General features: G+C 35.1%; 1 protein-coding gene across 10 annotated transcripts in view; it reads left to right on the top strand.

Moving 5' to 3' along the window:
* The window catches only part of SCAPER (S-phase cyclin A associated protein in the ER), a 488,938-nt gene that overhangs the window by 242,612 nt on the left and 224,451 nt on the right, over nt 1-21,875 (top strand). For all 10 annotated transcript variants that reach the window (XM_081291797.1, XM_081291798.1, XM_081291789.1 and 7 more), the window contains one exon: nt 12,460-12,525. In XM_081291797.1, the coding sequence (XP_081147923.1) occupies nt 12,460-12,525 (66 nt within the window). The remainder of the gene's footprint in view (nt 1-12,459; nt 12,526-21,875) is intronic.

The raw sequence follows: 21,875 nt of genomic DNA, 5'->3' as shown, positions 1-21,875 counted from the left end.
TAGATAGTTACACGAAATGGAGGACGTAATGCTTGGGATGAAAGTTGGGGGGAAGGGGAAGGTAGGTGCTCTTGAAAAGAAAGAAGGAGAGGGCGATAGATACCATAGAGGAGAATGGAAAGAGCAATAAAACTTGGAAGGTGAGAGAGAGAGAGGGAAAAGGGAGAGAAAAAAAATACCAACAAAGATGTTGTGTCCACCGAGAACTAAAAAATAAATATTAAAAAAATTCTCTCTCTCTGTCTCTCTCTCCTCTCTCACTCTCTCTTTAAAAAAAATAAAATAAAATGAAATAGGAAATAAAATTAGGTCTTAGAGATCCATTTTCTTCTCTTCCCGTAGGCAATGCTGTGCCCTCCGGGCTGAGTTTTGCCCTCAATGTGTCAACAGCAATCCCTGTACGGCGGTTCCTGGGAGTCTCTCAATCTTGTTGGTCCCGAGCCGTTTCACTTCTACGGCCCCTACTCCCCTTCCTCCTGCCAGCCAGCCAGGTCTTGCTCATCGGAGGCAGTTCCCCAAGGATTTGGTTACACTTTCAGCCCCACCGAGTGCTCTATTTCCCTAACGACTGAGCACTCTCTCTGTCATTCATCTAAGCCCCAGTGCTGTGGAGCTGTGGTCTGGGCATCAATTGTTTAATTTTTCCAGACCCCTTTGGTGGGCACACCTTCGGAATCTGGCGGCTAAGACCATTGTTGTCGCTGCTGGTGGTAATAGGAGTTGGGGGTCAAGGATCCCCTCTGATTCCCTCAGCCCCTACAATCACAACCACTCTGCTGGCGGTAGGAGGAGTTGGGGGTCTGGAGTGTCGTCTGTTTCCCTCCGCCCCTACCGTCACACCCTCTCAGTTCACGGTTGGGGGAGTTGGAGGTGGGGAGTCTCCTCTGCTTTCCTCTGCCCCTACAGTCACGCCCACGTCACTGGCAGTAGGGGGAGTTGGGGGTCAAGAGTCCTTTGGCCCTTATGGTCATGCCCATGGAGAGATTTTGAAGTTTCCCGGTTGTTTGTATCTGGTGTGGGTGGGAGTCACACACCTGCTAAAGTAGATTCCACTGGGAAGGAATCTCTTTGGCCGAACTTTGGTGACTTCCGCTCTCTGGTATGGCAGGCCCTTGGCTCCTTGCGGGAGTGTCCAAAGGGAGGGGTGGAACTGGCTTGTCTCTGGTTTTAGTTCCCAGTTCGCTATTTCATAAAGGCTTGGTTAGATTCCCTTCATGTGGTCTCAGGGTGGGGAGCCATTTGCTGGGTAGGCGGGGCTGTTAGCAGAGCTGAGAGGGCACGGGCTATCTGCTGGGCCAGGCGGGGACACTTCTCGCTGCGCCGGGCCACCGGGGCCGCCTGTAGAGCCGGGCAGCTGCGGCCTTGTGGCCAAGAGCCGGGTGGGCAGGGTGGCCATTCGCAGAGTGGGCGGGGCCACCAGGAGAGCCGGGATTGCGGGGGTCGTCTGCCAGTTCGAGCGGGCAGCGCTGCTCCGGGCCGCCAGTCGCCTGCAGAAGCGGCTGGTGGCTGCGGGACTGGAGTTCTGTGCCCCCTTGGCCGGCCAAGATCCACTTGTCTGGGATAAACTGTCACTTCTAATAAACCTACCAATTCCGGGCAGGTCTCCTCTTAACGGAATTTTGTAGAAGTTCCTCAGTAGGTAGACTGCCGCTGTTCCAATGGGTCTTTCTGATCCCGTTAATGTGGAGACATTGGAATCGCTGCTTCCTCGCCGGCCGCCATGTTGGATCTCCCCATGTTTTTTCTCTCTATCAAGAATTCTGCAATAGGTCAAATGATGGTTACATTCTTAGTGTTTTGAGGAACCTCGATACTGCTTTCCAGAGTAGGTGTACCAACTTGCAGTACTGTCAGCATTGTATGAGTGTTCCATTTTCCCCACATGCTCGCCAACATTTATTTTTACTTGTATTCTTCATAATTGCCCTTCTGACTGGAGTGAGTTGAAATATCAGTGTAGTTTTAATTTGCATTTCTCTGATTGTTATAATAGTCAAATGTTGTTCTCATGTATTTGCTGACCATTCATATTTCTTCTTTTGAAAAGTGTCTGTTTAGTTCTTTGCCCTTTTATTGATTGGGTTATTTGGTTTTATGGTGTTAAGTATTTTGAGTTTTTTGTTTCTATATCCTGGAGGTCAATGCTCTATCTGAGGTGAAGGTGGCAAGACTTTATCCCATTCTGTAGGCTCCTGTTCACATTCTTTACTATATCCTTTGCTGTGAAAAGACCTTTTAGTTTGATATCATCCCATTTATTGATTCTTGATTTTACTTCTTGTGCTTTAGGAATCTTATAGAAGTCAGTTTCTAAGCCAATATGATGGAGACATGGGTGTACATTTTCTTCTATTCCATGCAGATTCTATGGTTTAATGCCTAGGTCCTTTGTGCAGTGTGTGATAGGGGATTGATTTCATTCTTCTACATGTGTATTTCCAGTTTTCCCAGAACTATTTGTTGAAGAGGCTATTTTTTCTCCAATATATCTTTATGATGCCTTTGTCTAGTATGAGTTAATTGTATTTATACTGTTTTACTTTTCCTATTTAACATTGCCTCTGTGTCTTTTATGTTGTTCCATTGGTCATCATGCCTATTTTGGCACCATTACAAAGCTGCATTTGTCACTAGAGCTATGTAGTATAATTTAAGGTTGGGTTTGGTGATGCCTCCTGTTTCACTTTCCTTGCTAAAAATTGCTTTGGCTATTTGGGGCCTTTTTTAAAATTTTTTGGTTGTAGATGGACACAGTACCTAAATTATTTTATAATGTTATGCTGAGAATCGATCCTAGGGCCTCACATGTGCTAGTCAAGCACTCTACTACCACTGAGCTACAATCCCAGCCCTAGGCCTCTTATTTTTACAAATGAATTTTATCACTGCTTTTTCTATTTCTATGAAGAATGTCATTGGAATTTTAATAGGAATTGCATTAAATCTGTATAGTATTTTTGATAGTATGGCCATTTTGACAATAATAATTCTGCCTTTGTAAGAACAGCTTGAAAAAAATCTCTGGCATAGTGTGAAGACTGTTCTAAGGGTAAAGTTTATAGCACTGAGTGCCTATGGTAAAGAAAGAAAGATCCCAAATAATCTACTATGATCCTGTAAGTCCCTAGGAAAGGTACAAGAAACTAGTTCCAAATGAAGAAAAGGCAGGATGTAATTAATTTTAGAGCCAAAATTAAATTTAGAATTAAAAAAATACAAAGGATCAGTTCAAGAAAAAGTTGATTCTTGGAAAAGATAAACAAGACTGATAAATACTTAGCTAAATTAACCAAAAGCAAGAATATCCAAATCAGCAAAAACTGAAGATAAAAAAGGAGAATATCACCAGACTCCTCTGAATTCCAGATGATCATTAAAACCCATTTTGAAAATTTATACTCCAATAAATTGCAAAATCTAGAAAACATTTGGCAGTTTTCTAGACACATGTTAATCTTCCCAAATGGAATTAGGAAGATGTAGAAAACCTAAACAGACCAATAGCAAGTAATGAAATTGAAACAGTTATTAAAAGCCTTCCATCAAAGAAAAACCCATCACCAGATAGAGTCTCAGCTGAGTTCTACCAGACCTTTAAAGAAGAACTAATTCCAGTCTTTCTTAAATTATTCTATGTAATAGGGAATTAATTCTGTGAATTTAGTATCACCCTGTTACCAAAACCAAAGACACATGAAAGAAAAAATTTCAGATCAATATCCCTAATAAACATAGATGAAAAAAATCCTTAATAAAATACTGGCAAACTATATTCAAAAGCACATTAAGAAGATAGAATACTGTGATCAAGTGGATATCATCCCAGGGGTGCAAGTTCGGTTCAACATATACAAATTATTTAATGTAATTTACCACATAAATAGTCAAAAGCAAGAATTATATGATTATCTCAATGGATGCGGAAAAATAATTTAGCACCTATTCATGTTTAAAACACTATAGAAATAAGGGATGCAAGGAACTTACCTCAACACTATAAAGGGTCTATACAACAAAACCAAGGCTAATATAATAATGGAGAAAAAGCTAAAGCATTTTTTCTTAAAAACAGGAACAAGACAAGGGTGTCCACTCTTACTTTTCCTATTTAACATAGTCCTTAAACTTCTAAGTAAGAGAAATAAATGAAAGGTATACACATAGGAAAATAAGTCAAATTATCTCTGTTGAAGACATGATCCTATATCTAGAAGACTAAAAAAACATTATCAGAGGACTTCTAGAATTGATGAACAAATTTAGCAAAGTAGCAGGATACAGAATCAACATGCTTAAATCAATAGCTTTCTTATATTTACTTTGATAAATCTGTTGAGAAAGAAATTAGGAAAACTATTCTACTCTTGATAACCTTATAACAATACTTAGAGGAAAACCTAACTAAGCAGGTTTTTAAAAAAACAACCCTACAATGAGTATTACAGAATACTGAAGGAAGAAATTGAATAAGACCTTAGAAGATAGAAAGCCCTCCCATGTTCTTGAATAGGCAGAATTCATATTGTCAAAATATCCATATTACCAAAAATGTTATTCAGATTCAATGAAATCCTCATTGGAATACAAATGATATTCTTAACAGAATTAGAAAGAGAAGTCCTAAAATTCATTTGGAAGAATAAAAGACCAGAATAGACTGAGCATGAAATTACCCAAGAGACATCACAATACCTGATCTCCAATCATACTGCAGAGTTATAGTAACAAAATTGCATGGTATTGGCATCAAAATAGACAATACTGACCAATGGAACAGATTGGGAGACTCTAGAGACAGATTCACATGGTTATCTCATACTTGACAAAGTGCCAGAAATGTGTGTTGGAGAAAAAAATAAACAAATTTTATTTTATTAATACCATTTTAAACAAATGGTATTGGGGAAACTGGATATCCATGTGTAGCAGAATGAAGCTAGATCCCTATGTGTCAACCTGCATAAAAGTCAGATCAAAGTAGATCAAAGACCGAGGAATTAGCCAGAGACTTTGCAACTGTTAGATGAAATCCAACATAATGGTATTGCCTGTTTGGGCTCTTAACAAGAGCCCCAAAGCTTGAGAAATAAAAGTAATAAGTGGGGGTGATGTCAACTTAAAAAGCATCTTCACCGAAAAGAAAATGATTGATTGCAAAGAAGAGGAGAAAATCTTTGCCAGCTAGTCCTCCCACCATGGGATTAATGTCTAGAATATATATAAAGAACCAAAATCAAAACAATGCTTAACATTGCCCCCTTCTGAAAAAAAAAAAAAAAAACTAACCTAATCAATAAGGGATAAAGAACTAAGTAGACATCTCTCAAAAGTAGAATACTAATGGTCAGCAAACATATGGAAAATCGTTCAGCATCCATAGCAATCAGGGAAATGCAAATTAAAACCACAGTGAGATTTTATTTTACTCCATTGTTACAAGAATACAAATAATAAATGCTGGCAAGGATGTGGGGGGAAAGGTACACATCTACATTGTTGGTGGGACTGCAGATTAGTGTAACCACTTTGGAAAGCCTAGAGGACTACAAATAGAACCACCAAATGATGAAGCTATCCCATTCATTGGTATTTACCTAGAAGCATGAAAATCAGCATACTGTACTGAGAGAGGTACATCTATATTTATAAGCAGCACAGTTCATAATAGCCAAGTTATGAAACCACCGCAGGTGCCTGTCAACAGATGATGAAGATATATATACGATGGAGTATTACTCAGCCATAAAGAAGAATGAAATTATGATATTTACTGGTAATTGGATGAAGCTGGAGAACATCATGCTAAGTGAAATAAGCCAGACTCAGAAAGTCAAGGATTGAATGTTTTCTCTCATAAGCAGAAGTTAGGGCAAAGTAAGGGGGGAAATGTGGAGTAGATCAGAGGAAAATAGAGGTAAGATCAGTGAAACTACTGAGTGAAGGGAGGAGGGATGGAGAAAGTGAGGAACTGTGGAATGAAATCAACAAAATTGTTCTTCATATATATATGAATATACCACAGTGAATTCCATTTTTATGTGTATCTATAAAACACTAATTTAAAAACAATAACTGGAAGGTAGACCAGTAGAGGGAGAATAGTGGGACAAAGGAGGGGAGAGAATGGAGACTGACATGGAGAAAATTGTATTCCATGCTTATGTGATTTTGTCAGAATGAACCCTACTATTATGATTAACTATAATGCATTAATAAAAATATTTTTAAAGCACCAAATATAGAAATTTAAGAAGATACTAGAAGTTGGACAGACCCACCATGTTCATTGATAAGATCAATATTGTCAAAATGGTCATACTACTAAAAGCAGTCTACAGATTTAATTCATTCCTATCAACACATCAATTTTATTATTCAGAGAAGTAGGAAAAACAATCCTTAAATTTATATAGGTGCAAAAATAACCTGAATAGCCAACAATCTTGAGCAAAACAAGTAATGGTGGAGATAACATTATTCCTGATTTCCATATACCACAGCGCCATATTAACAAACAACATGATATTGGCAATGTGTCTGGTTTTTATAATAAATGGAATAGATTACCTGGAAATAAACTCATGCATCTACAGCCATTTAATTCTTTACAGATATGCCAAAAAACTGTTGGACAAAAGTCAGGCTCTTTAATAAACAGAGCTTGGAAAACTGGATTGCCACATGTAAAATATTGAAAATATAGCCCTGTGTCTTGCCCTTTGTAAAAATCAACTCAAAATGAATGAAACACCTAATGTAACACCACAAACTTTGAAAGTACTAGATGTTAAAATAGGGGAAACACTGAAGGATATTAAAGAGGTAATATTTTCCTGACTAGGACTCCAGTAGCTCAAGAAAAAAAAGTAAGAATTGACAGATGGGATTACATCAAATTAAAAATCTCTGCATACCAAAGAATATCACCAGAGTAAAGGAACAACTTTATAATTGGAGAATTTCTAATCTGGCCATTCATCTGAGAGAATATTAATATCTGAAGAATATGAAGAAAACAAAAAATTGAACACCAAAAAGAACAAGTAATCCAATCAGTAAATGGTCAAGTGATCTGAACAGACACTTTTTGGAAGTACAAATCGTCAGTAATTAGATGAAAAAATGCTCAACATCTTTGTCCATCAGAGGAAAAATGCATTTCAAAACTATATTTAAATTATCTCTCTCTCCAGTCAGATGATTGTTATCAAAACCAGAACAAATGCTGCAAAGATGGTGGGGGGAGGGGGGAAGTAACTCTTATACATTATAGATGAGAATTGGTCTAGAAACTGAGGAAAATAGTATGGAGAATCCTCCAAAAAAATATGAGTACAGAATTACCATGTGATCCAACTTTGCTGTTCCTGGGTACATATTTGTAGGAAATGAAGTGAACATACATAAGAGATGCTTGCCATACCTATGTTTACTGTGTTGCTACTTACAATAGCCTAGGTGTGGAATCAAACCAAGTAACCATTAGTAGATGAATGGATACAAAAGCAATTGAGGTATAAAGAAAAATGAACTATGTCATTTACAGAAAAATTTATGAAATTGGAGAATATCATATTCTGAAAAATAAACAAGACACAGAAAAAGTATTGTATTTTAGAGAAAGGAAAACATGAAAAGATAAGACGGAGGTGGTAACGATCAAAGCATATGTGTAGAGGCTGGAGTTGTAGCTCTCCAGAGAGTGCTTGCCTTGCACTGGATTCAATTCTCAGCACCATAAATAAATAAATAAATAAATAAATAAATAAATAAATGTATGTATGTATGTATGTATGTATGTATGTTCATCAACAACTAAATATAAGTAAATATATATAAAAGAATATACAAGGGGCTGGGAATGTGGCTCAAGCGGTAGCGCGCTCGCCTGGCATGCATGCAGCCCGGGTTGGATCCTCAGCACCACATACAAACAAAGATGTTGTGTCCACCGAAAACTAAAAAATAAATATTAAAATTCTCTCTCTCTCTCTCTCTCTCAAAAAAAAAAAAAAAAAGAATGAAATAACCAAGAAATGTAACCGAGGTGTTGTTTTACTTGTACAATAAAAATTACAAATATTGATTAAGGAAATAAAAGCAGATCTAAAATAAAATGGAAAGAAGTCCTGTGTTCACACATTAGGCTTTATATGGTAAAAATTCCATAGCTTAGCAGTTGTGAATTGAGCTGTTCTGAACATTGATGTGGTTGTGTCTCTGTAGTGTACTGATTTTAAGACCTTTGGGTGTAGACCAAGGATGGGATAACTGGGTCAAATGGTGATTCCATTCCAAGTTCTCTAAGGAATCTCTGTCCTGCTTTCCAGAGTGGTTGCACCAATTTACAGTCCACTAGCAAGGTATGAATGTACCTTTCCCCCAACATCCTCACCAACATTTATTGTTACTTGTATTCTTGATAATTGCCATTCTGACTGGAGTGAGATGGAACCAGGGGGCGTGTTGAATAGAAGTTCATTGGATTAGACAAAGGAAGGGAAGGAAAGGTAAGGATTTGGGAATAGGAAAGACAATAGAATGAATAGGATATAACTTTCTTTGTTCAGATATGAATATATAATCTGTGAAACTCCATGTATGTATGTCAATGCACTCTACTCTCTAAAAAGAACAAATTTTTTAAAATTTCATAGAACATTTATAAATATTGACCACACACCAAGACACAAAAGACCAAAATTTGACCCTTCAATTCTGAAATGGAAATGAGATATTTTTCAAGCATAAATCAGTAAACTCTAAATTTAAAGCAAAAGATGAGTCAGAACCCTGCTTCACCAACCCTGCCTGAAAATAAGGGCTAATTTATTTGATAATGGGCAAAAGACTGGAACAAAATTCACTGTTGAAGATGAACTTCAAATATGCAGTTCATAAATAACATAGTAAGTTGTTTAACTCATTGTTCATTAGGAAAATGATAAGTCACAATGCGAAACCAAAACCCATGTACAGGAATTGCTAAAATTAAGAAGACTTAATATAGCAAGTATTGGCAAAGGCTAAAACAATTATAACTCATATTTTGTTGGTACAAATACAAATTGAAATGAACACTCTGGAAAATATTTCAGTAAGTTAATTGTGTGCTTATTATACAACCCTATAATCCCACTTCCAGGTGTATATCCAAAAGAAATGAAGATATTTTCCTTCACAGGGACTTGTCTGCAAATGTTCATAGTACCTTTATTTGTAATAGCTCAAATCTGGAAAGAAGTGTTATGTTCAGTTGGCAAATGACAAATTGTGATGTATACCAATAGCAGAACACTATTAAGCAAGTGAAGGAAATAAGAGATACGTTTAACCATATAAAATAATCTCAAGAACTTTATGCTAAATTATCCAGACATGATACAGTATATATAATACAGCCTTGATTATACTAGTTTTGGGTATTCTAGATGGAAGATGAAGGGTTACTACAAACAAGAGGGTTGGGGAAGATGTTGACTACAAAGAGACAAAGGAAAACTTTGTAGGGTGTTGGAAATATATTATGATTGTAGTTTCAATTATATTGGAGTACACAACTGTGAAAACTAATTGAATTATATACTTAAAATAGAAAATTTGTTGTATAAAAATTATACCACAAAAAATTGTCCCAAAATATGAAAAAATCATAAAGAAAAAAAATTAATTCTTTGGAACCAAGGGTGGGAAAAAAAGACATTATTTGCCCTAAGAGGTTTTAAGGAGTAAATAAAAACAGAAACTACAAATTATTGGAAATTTGTGACGGTGGTAGCACAAAGCTTATGGGCTGGATCCTCAGCTTTGCATAGAGTGAAATTTTAAGAGATTTTGTCATCAGATGAAGTAGACATGATGGAGGAGCAATTCAATTTGAAGAGCTAGAATAATATTCCCCCCCCCTGGAAGATGAGGTTGATACACTTATTTTAATTTATCATATACACATACAGCAAATAAGCAAATTGATAAGATCAATTCTTTGAGATTGGTAAAATAGCATGTAAAAAATGCCAATAAAAAAAATAAACTGAGCCAGGTATGGTAGTGCACACCTGTAATCTCAGCAACTCGGGAGGCTGAGGCAGGAGGATCACGAGTTCAAAGCCAGCATCAGCAAAAACAAGGCTCTAAGCAACTCAGTGTGACTGTCTAAATAAAATACAAAATATAATTGGGAATGTGAGCTGGTAGTCAAGTGCCTCTGAGTTCAATCCCTGGCACCCCCACCAAGAAGGAATTTAGTTTATAGCAATTCACTAATAAAATTTAAAATTTCAATCAAGTAGATCATTATCTTTAAAAATCATAAGTTAATTAGGATAGACTATCTGAAAGGATTTTTTAGTGTTACTCACATTATCCCCATATTTTAGTCGTCTTCTCTAGCCAAATGAGTCTGTACAATGTCTCCTAAGCGTGACTTATAATTTTCCCTCATATTCAGCCTTGTTTGTGTAGTCTTCTTTGAAAATAATGCCTTTTCTTCTCCTTTCACTGTACTCAAAGGCTACCTTTTTTTTTTTTTTTTTTTTGGTTAATCGAGTATACGTTTAATTTTCTTTAGGAAACCTGCTGTGTTGTCTTAATTGGAGATGAAAACATTGCAGTATTCAGCAGTTACTCTGCTCTGTGGAATTGTGTATCTTTTAGTGTTCTTTTTTTTAATAAATTTCATTTGTTTCCTTTTTTAATATTTATTTTTTAGTTGTAGTTGGACACAATACCTTTATTTATTTATATATGGTGCCGAGAATTGAACCCAGAGCCTTGCACATGATAGGCAAGCACTCCACCACTGAGCCACAATTCCAGCCCCTCTCTTTTAGTGTTCTTAATGTCCTGTTTTTCTTTCTGAAGAAGAACTTCCTTGAATATTCCCATTGTATACATACATTCCTATCACCTAGTTTAATTTTATACAGAGTTGGATCAATGAAAATAAGTGTTTACAAATAATTAACTTTTTTGATTCCTAAAAAGTTAATCAAGAAAAGATTCAAGTTATAACATAGTGGTAAAATACCAATTCAGGATCAATTAGGATTTTTGAAATGATGACATTGTAGTTGTGTGGATATGAATGAAAGAATGAATTCAGTCTCTTCCACCTTAAACCCTCGATAAATGTAGGCTTTCATATAATAGGCATTTTCCTAAGATGTCTTCTTTGCAAAATGGGGGTAATACTGTATCACATTTTTAGGTACATATGAGAGAATGAACATATAGCATCTGACTCAATGCTTAGAACATATTCAACCCTGCATAATGATTACTCTTTCTACTTTTCAGATGAGGTCAAAATTACTTGCAACTACCAAGTGGTTATTTCCCAATTATGATATACCTTAATATTTTATTCAATAATAATAGCATCATTAAGTTACAATAATATAATTTCATCTTTTATTCCAATTTAGATATTTATACCCAAATATAATCTGTGCTAGTTTACTTTTTCCTTGTAAGCACTGATATAATTTGCATTTTCTGAACTTGTGTTTTTGTCTGCCAAGCAGTACTGGGGGTTTAAGACAGGGCTTGGGGCTTGTTAGGGAAGTGCTCTAATACACAATTACATTTTCAGCCCCCTTCCCCCTTTTCTGATTTTTATTTTGTTGCAAGATCTTCCTAAATTGCCCAGGGTCTCCTTGAATTTGCACTTCTCCTACTCCAAATTCTCAAGTAGTTGGGATTGTAGACATGTGCCACCATGAGCAGAGCTTGGGTTTCTTATCTGGCACTGCTGTGTGTTTTGGCTAATAGTTTCATAAGTCACTAAACTAATTCTTTGAGGCTAGGAGTCTTTGGATGAATAGTTAATATTTAAATTAACATTTTCCTCTTTGTTTTTCTCCAGAAAAAGAAATAGACATATCAAAATTAATGGATACTATAGTGAGACCTGTCTTTCATGACCTGTTGATGACTGTTAGGTCTGGCTTAGTTAAACAATGGCAAGGAAGTGTTATTTTAGATTTTTATCGACCTTTGCTTTAGTCAGTGTAAATAAGAAAAACAAAACAAATCTTTGAAGGTCTGGTCAGTTTTTTCCATAGTCTTTTAAATTATTTCTAAAATTATATGACTATTAACCTGTATTTATTTTTGCAGTAAATGCTACTTCAGGCACATAGGCAACCGCCTCAGCTACTTTGTAGAAATTTAATAGACCTTTGAATTTAATTATCATTATTCTTACATTTCTGAAAAATGACTACCTGAATCAAGTGTATAAACTCAGAAGTGTTTTTTCAGTCTCTTCTATATCTTATGAGGAAAGATATGTTTTTCACCTTTCATGATAAAATTTACAGTAATTTAAATAGGCAATTTCAGAAATCCATGTGTTAATTTATCACTTTAACAACATAATTTCATATTGGAAAGGAAAACCAAAGTTAAGGTTTTGGATTGCTATAAAAACAACAACAATTTTTTTTTTCTTTTCAGGGCCAAGGAATATGAGAGTTTAATGGAAACAAAAAATTCTGGGTCTGAGTCACCCTATAAAGCAAAGTGAGTATTTTATCCCACATTTTACTTCTACTGTTTTTTTGGTCTCTGCCTATGGCAAAGTGTATCTGAACCACCATATTATGTTTATGACCTGGGGCTTCGTTTCTGATTGATACATCATTCTTTTAACACAATGGTATCCAACTGGAGTTGAATTTGCCAGAGTATATTTGGCCATGACTGGGTAGTTCTCATTAGGGCAATTTAGGGAAAGGATGCTTTGGCATTAAGTGGGTAGAGATGGGGGATTCTGCTAAATATTCTCCAGTATACAAGACAGATCTCTATAGCAAAGAATTATATCATCTGAAATGTCAATAGTGCCAAGGTTTAGATACCTTGTACTAACAAATCAGGTCCGGCAAGGTGTGGTTGTAATCATGCTTACTCTGAGGAGATGTCTGTTAGGATAGTTCTAATTATGATGGTTCTAATTATGATTCTCTAATTCTGATGAGATTTTCAATGAAGTTAGAGATTTTGGATTAAGATTAAAGATTTTAGAGTACATCATTGGGTATAAATGTGAAAATAAGCAAAGAAAAAAATCATCATTTTGCTTCTTTTGAAAATACTTCCAGTAAAGGTGCTATTAGAAATGTGCTCACATAATTTGTTGGAGTATAAGTGTTTTTGTTGAAAAGCAAAGTGTATTATTACTAGTCACTTAGAAAGTCTACTTCAGTACTTCGGATTTCAGGCTGCTCAGTGAAATAATGCAAAATGTACTCAAATATTTTTATATGAAAATGACTTGCACTGTTATTTTTACTAGTGAAAAAATGAAGAAACAACTTAAATGCCCCAATTTGACAAGTATCTGTAACTACTTGTTGGCATAGATACTCTACAGACTGCTAATGTAGCCATTATTTACATTACAATAGATATACTCTGCCTGTCAGAAGTAAGGTAACACATCAGATATCTACTTCTATGATTATTATGTTGGAACTGAGGGCCACTGCAATGCTAAAAGAAAATGGAAATAACAGATAAAACTATTAAAGGAAGGAACAGAATTACCAAGATTATGATTACTGTGTTTCTCAAATCCCAGAGTCCCAAGTGAAAAATCGGTAGGAACAAGAGAAATCAATTCAGTAAGATGGCTGATTACACAATGAATATGATAATAATAATAAGTAAAATTTATTGAGCCCTTGCCATGTATCAGACTTTATATGAACTGCATCGTTTCTCACAACTCTGTGAAGTTAATTAAGAAAACTAAGTTCTGCAGAGGAATTTGCCCGAGATTATGTAACATCATATTCAGGATATGAAAATTCACAGCTTTTCTTTGTGATAACCATTTAGAATACTTAAGTATCATTGATAATTGTAATAATAAAGTATATGAGAATAAACTCGAAGAAATGTGAAGAAATGTATAAAAGGAAAATCTTCAAATGCTTATAAGAGATGTAAAAGAAAACTTGCATGAATGAAAAGAAAAATCATTCTCTTGGATAGAAGACCCAAGACACTAAATAATATTTCTACAAGTATAATATAATCTCTATAAAATAATAACCCTTTTTTCCATTTACCTACAATCATTTGAAAGAGCATAAAGAAAAATGTGAGAATTTCTAGGAAAGTTTTTCAAAAAGAATGGAGGTACTGACTGAGCTAACAGATACTTAATAATATATATTTAGAGTTATTTGACACATGAATAAAAATATAAATTTTGGAATAGATTTTAAAACAATCTACAAGTAGATCCAAATGCTTAAGGAAATTTTGTGTATGACTTTATATGTTTGAAAAGATAACCAGAAATTGTTGAACCATTCCTGGAGGTGTGCCTCTTTGTAGTATAACTTGTCACTTCTTCTACCAACGAGTGTACTCTGTTTCCCTTCTTTTTGAAACTGTTCTCATCCTGTGACTTGTTTTGACTCATAGAAAGCTGTAGAAGTGATATGTCCCTTCCTAGCATTGGTTTCACAGTGCTTATGGCTTTTGTTCTTCCCTTCACTTACTCACTCTTCTGTGAATTTCATGTAAGGAAGCCTGGATCAGGCTCAGTTATCCTTGCTATCCCTGATCAGACCACTCCATACAAGGTAGTAAGGCCATCCAGGTCCAGTAAGTGCCTAGCCAACTACCAGATGACTATATCTGCCAAAAAAATTACCTTAGGCTAGAGCAGAATTACTTTGCTAAATAAAGCCAGACTAAACTGCAGGGAATAAATAAATAGTGGTTATTTTAACCCACTAACTCAGTAGTTTGTTTCACAACAGTAGATTACTGATACAGAGAGAAAGGTAGAATTTCAATCATTAAGGAAAGGATTGACTAGCCAATAAATGTTGGTAACTACTTCATCCAACTACAGCAGATTATGCATATTATTCTCAAGCTTACATGAAACATTCTCTAAGGTAGATCACATTCAAGGCCACAAAACATATCTTAACAAATATATATGATTAGAAATTATACAATATCTGTTCTGCTTAGACTGTGCTGGAATTACACCAGAAATAAGTGACAGAAAGATACTTGGAATATTACTAAATAATTGGAGATTAAATGACCCACTTCTAAATAACACATGGCTCAAAGATTAAAGAAAAAATTTTTAACATAATTTTGTCTGAAAATTAAAATATTACCTCTCAAAATCTGTGGGATGTAGGCTGGCATGGTGGTGCATGTCTGTAATTGCAGTGGCTCGGGAGGCTAAGGCAGGAGGATCGAGAGTTCAAAGCCAGCCTCAGCAAAAATGAGGCACCAAGCAGCTCAGTGAGACCCTGTCTCTAAATAAAATACAGAAAAATAGGTCTGGGGATGGGGCTCAGTGTTTGAGTGCCCCTGAATTTAATCCCTGGTACCAAAAAAAAAAAAAGAAAAAAAAATCTGTGTGGTGTCATGTAAAAAATGCTTAGAGGGAAATTGATAGCCTTAAATTTAAGTATTAGAAAAAGAATAGGGGGGTGGGCCTGGGCTGGGGTTGTGGCTCAGCGGTAGAGCGCTCACCTAGCATATGCAAGGCCCTGTGTCTGATACTCATCACCACATAAAAATAAATAAACAAAATAAAGGTATTGTGTACAACTAAAAAATAAATATTAAAGTGAAAAGAAAAGAATATGGTCTTGGGAGCTGAGGTTGTGACTCAGTAGTAGATTGTTCGCCTAGCATGCTTGAGGCACTGAGTTCAATTCTCAGCACCACATAAATGTAAAATAAAGATGTTGTGTCCACTTAAAACTAAAACAAAATATAAATATAAAAATAAATATTAAAAAAAGAATACGGTCTAAAATGGATAATCTAAGTTTCCACCTTAGGAAACTAGAAAAAGAAAACAGGTAAATCCAAATAAGTAGGAAAAAAAAAACAAGTAGTAAAATTAGAGTAAACATCTTATTTTCAGTAGAAATTGAAAACAGGAAATCTATAGAAAAAAATCAACAAATCCCAAAACTGTGTTGCTTTGGAAAAATAGAGTTGATATGTTTTTAGCTATGTTAACTCATAAAAAATGAAAAAAAATACAGAGTAATATCAGAAAGAGGAGATAACAGTAGAGATCCTATGGACATTAAAACAATAATAAAGCCATGTTATGAACAACTTTGTGCCCCAAAATTTGATAACCTAGACAAAATGAATCAATTCCTTTGAAAGACACATTCTTCTAGAACTTTCACAAGAAAAAACAGGCAATCTGAACAAGCCTATATCTGTATTAAAGAAATTTCATCAATAGTTACTAACATTAGAAAACACAGTATTAGCAGGCCCAGATCTGTTCACTGTTGATTTTTACCAAACATCTAAGAATAAATACCAATTGTTTATATTCTCTTTTAGAAATTATGAGTAGAGGGAATAATGTCTAATTCATTCTATGAGGCCAGCATTATTACCCTATTACTCAAACCAGAGACTAGAGACAAAACTACTGACCACAATGTCCCTTGTCCCTTGTCAGTGTCTCTTGCAAAAGTCCTTAACAAAATATTAAAAAGTGAATCCAGTAATGTATAAAAGAAGTAAACATCATGACCACATGGGAATTATGCCAGGTTATCAAGGCTGATTTAACATTCTTAAATTGGCTAATGTAGTCAACACATAACCAGGTTACAAAAGAAAGATCACATGATTTTATCATGAGATGGAGAAAAGGCATTTGACAACATCCAGCACCTATTTGTGATTCAGTGCCATTATTTTTGTTTTAGAATGTTTTCTGTTGCTGTTTCTTTTTTAAGAAGTTTAATTTTTGGTCTGTTGTATGTCTCTTTGTGCACATATCATTTTTTTCTTAATTTGTAGTACATATTTTTCTTCAGTTTTTTTACTATTGGCTTTTATTTCTTGAATAAAATTTTCAGAGACTTTTTTATTGATCTTCTCCAAAAATTGCTTCAAAGCATATTAAATTAATTTCTTGCTTTCTATTTTATTGTTACTTTGATTTCATCAACTCCTTTACTTACTCTTCTTAATTTTTAGGTAGTATTCTTATTTTCATGTAACTGATTTGGTTTTAGTTTATATCTAAGAGTGATTTAGAAATAATTTTTAAAATACTTTGACAGTATAGTACTTTCCCTATTAGTTTTGGTTAATTTTAAATTTCATTATATATTATATAGTGATTTCTAACTTTACAATTTGTAATTTTCTTTTTCACTTACTGCAAATTAAAAGCTTCTGCAGAAAAAATGGAAACAATTAGGAATGTGAAATGAGAAATCACAGAATGGGAGAAAATCTATACCAGCTACTCTTCTGATAGAGGATTAATATCTAGAATATATAAAGAACTCAAAAAACCGTTAAACCAGAAAACCAAATAACCCAATTAATAAATGGGCAAATTAACTACTTAGACACTTCTCAAAAGAAGAAATACAGATGACTAACATGGAAAAATATTCAACATCATTAGAAATTAGGGAAATGCAAATCAAAACTGCACTGAGATTTCATCTCACTCCAGTCAGAATGGCAGTTATTAAGAATACAAATGATAATAAATGCTGGAGAGGATGTGGAAAAAGGAACAATTTTACACTGTTGGTAGGACTGTAAATTAGTACAGCCACCAAGGAAATCATTATGGTGGCTCTTACAAAGACTAGGCATGGAAACAGTGTATGACCCAGGCCATACCACTTCTTGGTAATTATCCTGAAGAATTAAAATCATCTTACTACTGTGATAACTTGCACACTCATGTTTATAGCAGCACAATTCACAATAGCCAAGTTGTGCAAACATCCAGCCTAGATATCTGTTAATGGATGAGTGGATAAAGAATATATGGTGTATATACACAGTGGAGTTCTATTTATAAAAAATGAAATTATGGCATTTGCAGGAAAATGGATGGAACTAGAGACAATCATATTAAGCCAAATAAGTCAAACTCAGAAGGTTAAGGGTCGTATGTTTTCTCTCATTTACAGAAGGTAGAGAGGAAAAAGGAAAAAGATAAGTGGGGGCAGATATCCTAATAATCAAAGGAAGATCAGCAGAGGAAATGGACCAAGGTGGGGTGGGTTAGGGAGAGAGGAAGTGCTGGGGAGTGATATCTGCCAAATTATATTGTTATATTGTGTACATGTACAAATACGAAACAACAAATCCCATCCATACGTATAACTGTAATGCACCAATAAAAAATATAGACAGAAAATAATCACATTCCTATATGTAACTATAATGCACAAGTAGAAAAACATTTTAAAAATAGGCAGTGGACTGGTTTTCTCTATGTATGGACTATAATTTGCCTAACCTGCTTTAAACAATTATGTAAAGTAATAATTAAAATGCCTATTTTTTTTCTAAAATATCTTCCCCATCCTTCAAGGAGATATTTTTTAATTTTGAACAACTTTATTCCTAAATACTACACACACACACACACACACACACACACACACACAGTCATGCTTATATTTAACTCCTTTATCTTTCTTACTAGAATTGTTCTATACCTTTTCATTGACAACCTGGTTTTTTCTTTTAAAAATTTGTGTATATTTTTGGTTTGGTACTGATATATAGTTTTCCACTATTTTGCTGTTCCATAATGTATTAAAGAATTCTGTTGTCATCCATATGTTTTTTCCCTTCCTATTATTTTTGTTACTGCTGTTACAAACAGTGCTGCAGTATACATCCTTATGTATATGACATTGTATATATGCGTGTGTGATTTTTCAGGTTAAGTAGTAGAGCCTGCTTCCTTGGTATGTAATAATGTACTTGGAAGGGTCCTAACACTGAGTTTATTTCTCTGCTTTTGCTGTCTTGAAATTGTTAATAGTTCTGAACAAAAGACCCTGTATTTTCACTTTTCAGTGGGCCCTGCAAATTATATAACCAGGCTAGAAATGAAATTTCTGGACCCAGATATTCCTGCATTCTGATTTGAGTAACACTTCGTAAATTTTTTTCTAGTATACTTGCACTTTCACCAGTAATTATGACGACTCTTTCCTCCTAAATACAATAATTTTAGAAAAATTACATTTCCCTTATTATTTTTAATATTTTTTTCTAGTTGTACAAAAGAACTTTATTTAATTTGCTTATTTTTTTATTTATTTGTTTATTTTTTATTGGTTGTTCAAAGCATTACATATCTCATGACATATCATCTTTCATACATTTGATTCAAGTGGGTTATGAACTCCCATTTTTACCCCAAATACAAGTTGCAGAATCACATAGTTGCAGAATACACATCCACATTTTTCCATAATGCCATATTAGTGACTGTTGTATTCTGCTACCTTTCCTATCCCCTACTATCCCCCCTCCCCTTCCCTCCCATCTTCCCTCTCTACCCCATCAGCTGTTGTTCAATTCTCTCCCTGGTTTTTTTTTTTTTTCCCCTTTCCCCTCACCATTGATTCTTTATAGTGTTTTGATTTTATCATAATCTAACCATTCCCTATTTATGAATGTTAAAATGTTTTCATTTTTCACTATTAAAAACAATAGCATATACCTTACATATGTGTGGGTGTATTAAATAAACAATGTAATTTAATCAATGAGAAATGTATAGTAACATTAAAAATGGTATTTCTGAGTAATGAACTATGACTTTTCTGAATCTTCCAAAATTTCATACTGCAAGTAATATTGAAATTTCTCTTTTAAATTGATATCTCTTAGAAGAAGATCTTAGAAGATGGAAAAATGTACCCTGTTCATGGATAGGCAGAACCAACATCATCAAAATGGCGATATTACCCAAAGTTTTCTACAGGTTCAACGCAATGCCAATCAAAATCCCAACGGCATTTCTTGTAGAAATAGATAAAGCTACCATGAAATTCATATGGAAAAACAAAAGACCCAGAATAGCAAAAGCAATTCTAAGCAGGAAGTGTGAATCTGGAGGTATAGTGATACCAGAGTTCAAACTGTACTACAAAGCAATAATAACAAAAACAGCGTGGTACTGGTACCAAAACAGGCAGGTGGACCAATGGTATAGAATAGAGGACACAGAGACCAATCCACAAAATTACAACTTTCTTATATTTGATAAAGGGGCTAAAAGCATGCAGTGGAGGAAGGATAGCATCTTCAACAAATGGTGCTGGGAAAACTGGAAATTCATTTGCAACAAAATGAAGCTGAACCCCTTTCTCTTGCCATGCACAAAAGTTAACTCAAAATGGATCAAAGAGCTTGATATCAAATCAGAGACTCTGCGCCTGATAGAAGAAAAAGTTGGCTCCGATCTACAGATTGTGGGGTCGGGCTCCAAATTCCTTAATAGGACACCCATAGCACAAGATTTAATAACAAGAATCAACAAATGGGACTTACTTAAACTAAAAAGTTTTTTCTCAGCAAGAGAAACAATAAGAGAGGTAAATAGGGAGCCTACATCCTGGGAACAAATTTTTACTCCTCACACTTCAGATAGAGCCCTAATATCCAGAGTATACAAAGAACTCAAAAAATTAGATAATAAGATAACAAATAACCCAATCAACAAATGGGCCAAGGACCTGAACAGACACTTCTCAGAGGAGGACATACAATCAATCAACAAGTACATGAAAAAATGCTCACCATCTCTAGCAGTCAGAGAAATGCAAATCAAAACCACCCTAAGATACCATCTCACTCCAGTAAGATTGGCAGCCACTATGAAGTCAAACAACAACAAGTGCTGGCGAGGATGTGGAGAAAAGGGTACACTTGTACATTGCTGGTGGGACTGCAAATTGGTGCGGCCAATTTGGAAAGCAGTTTGGAGATTCCTGGGAAAGCTGGGAATGGAACCACCATTTGACCCTGCTATTGCCCTTCTCGGACTATTCCCTGAAGTCCTTAAAAGAGCATGCACTAGAGCAGATTATGCTCAGTGAAGCTAGCCAATCCCTAAAAAAAATCCCTAAAAAACAAATACCAAATGTCTTCTTTGATATAATGAGAGCAACTATGAACAGAGCAGGGAGGAAGAGTAGGAAGAAAAGAGTAACATTAAACAGAGATATGAGATGGGAGGGAAAGGGAGAGAAAAGGGAAATTGCATGGAAATGAAGGGAGACCCTCATTGCTATACAAAATTACATATAAGAGGTTGTGAGGGGAATGGGAAAATAAACAAGGAGAGAAATGAATTACAGTAGATGGGGTAGAGAGAGAAGATGGGAGGGGAGGGGAGGGGGGATAGTAGGGGATAGGAAAGGTAGCAGAATACAACAATTACTAATAGGGCATTAAGTAAAATTGTGGATGTGTAACCGACATGATTCTGCAATCTGCATTTGGGGTAAAATTGGGGGTTCATAACCCACTTCAATCTAACGTATGAAATATGATATGTCAAGAGCTTTGTAATGTTGTGAACAACCAATAAAAAAAAGAATAAACAAATGGGACTTACTTAAACTAAAAAGTTTTTTCTCAGCAAGAGAAACAATAAGAGAGGTAAATAGGGAACCTACATCCTGGGAACAAATTTTTACTCCTCACACTTCAGATAGAGCCCTAATATCCAGAATATACAAAGAACTCAAAAAATTAAACAATAAGATAACAAATAACCCAATCAACAAATGGGCCAAGGACCTGAACAGACACTTCTCAGAGGAGAACATACAATCAATCAATAAGTACATGAAAAAATGCTCACCATCTCTAGCAGTAAGAGAAATGCAAATCAAAACCACCCTAAGATACCATCTCACTCCAGTAAGATTGGCAGCCATTATGAAGTCAAACAACAATAAGTGCTGGCGAGGATGTGGGGAAAAGGGTACACTTGCACATTGCTAGTGGGACTGCAAATTGGTGCGGCCAATATGGAAAGCAGTATGGAGATTCATGGGAAAGCTGGG

Source organism: Spermophilus citellus, assembly GCF_964194105.1.
Source record: "Spermophilus citellus genome assembly, chromosome: 4".
NCBI classification, from domain to species: domain Eukaryota; kingdom Metazoa; phylum Chordata; class Mammalia; order Rodentia; family Sciuridae; genus Spermophilus; species Spermophilus citellus.
The sequence above is the reverse complement of the archived record's forward strand: the minus strand, read 5'-3'. Positions and strand labels throughout refer to the sequence as shown.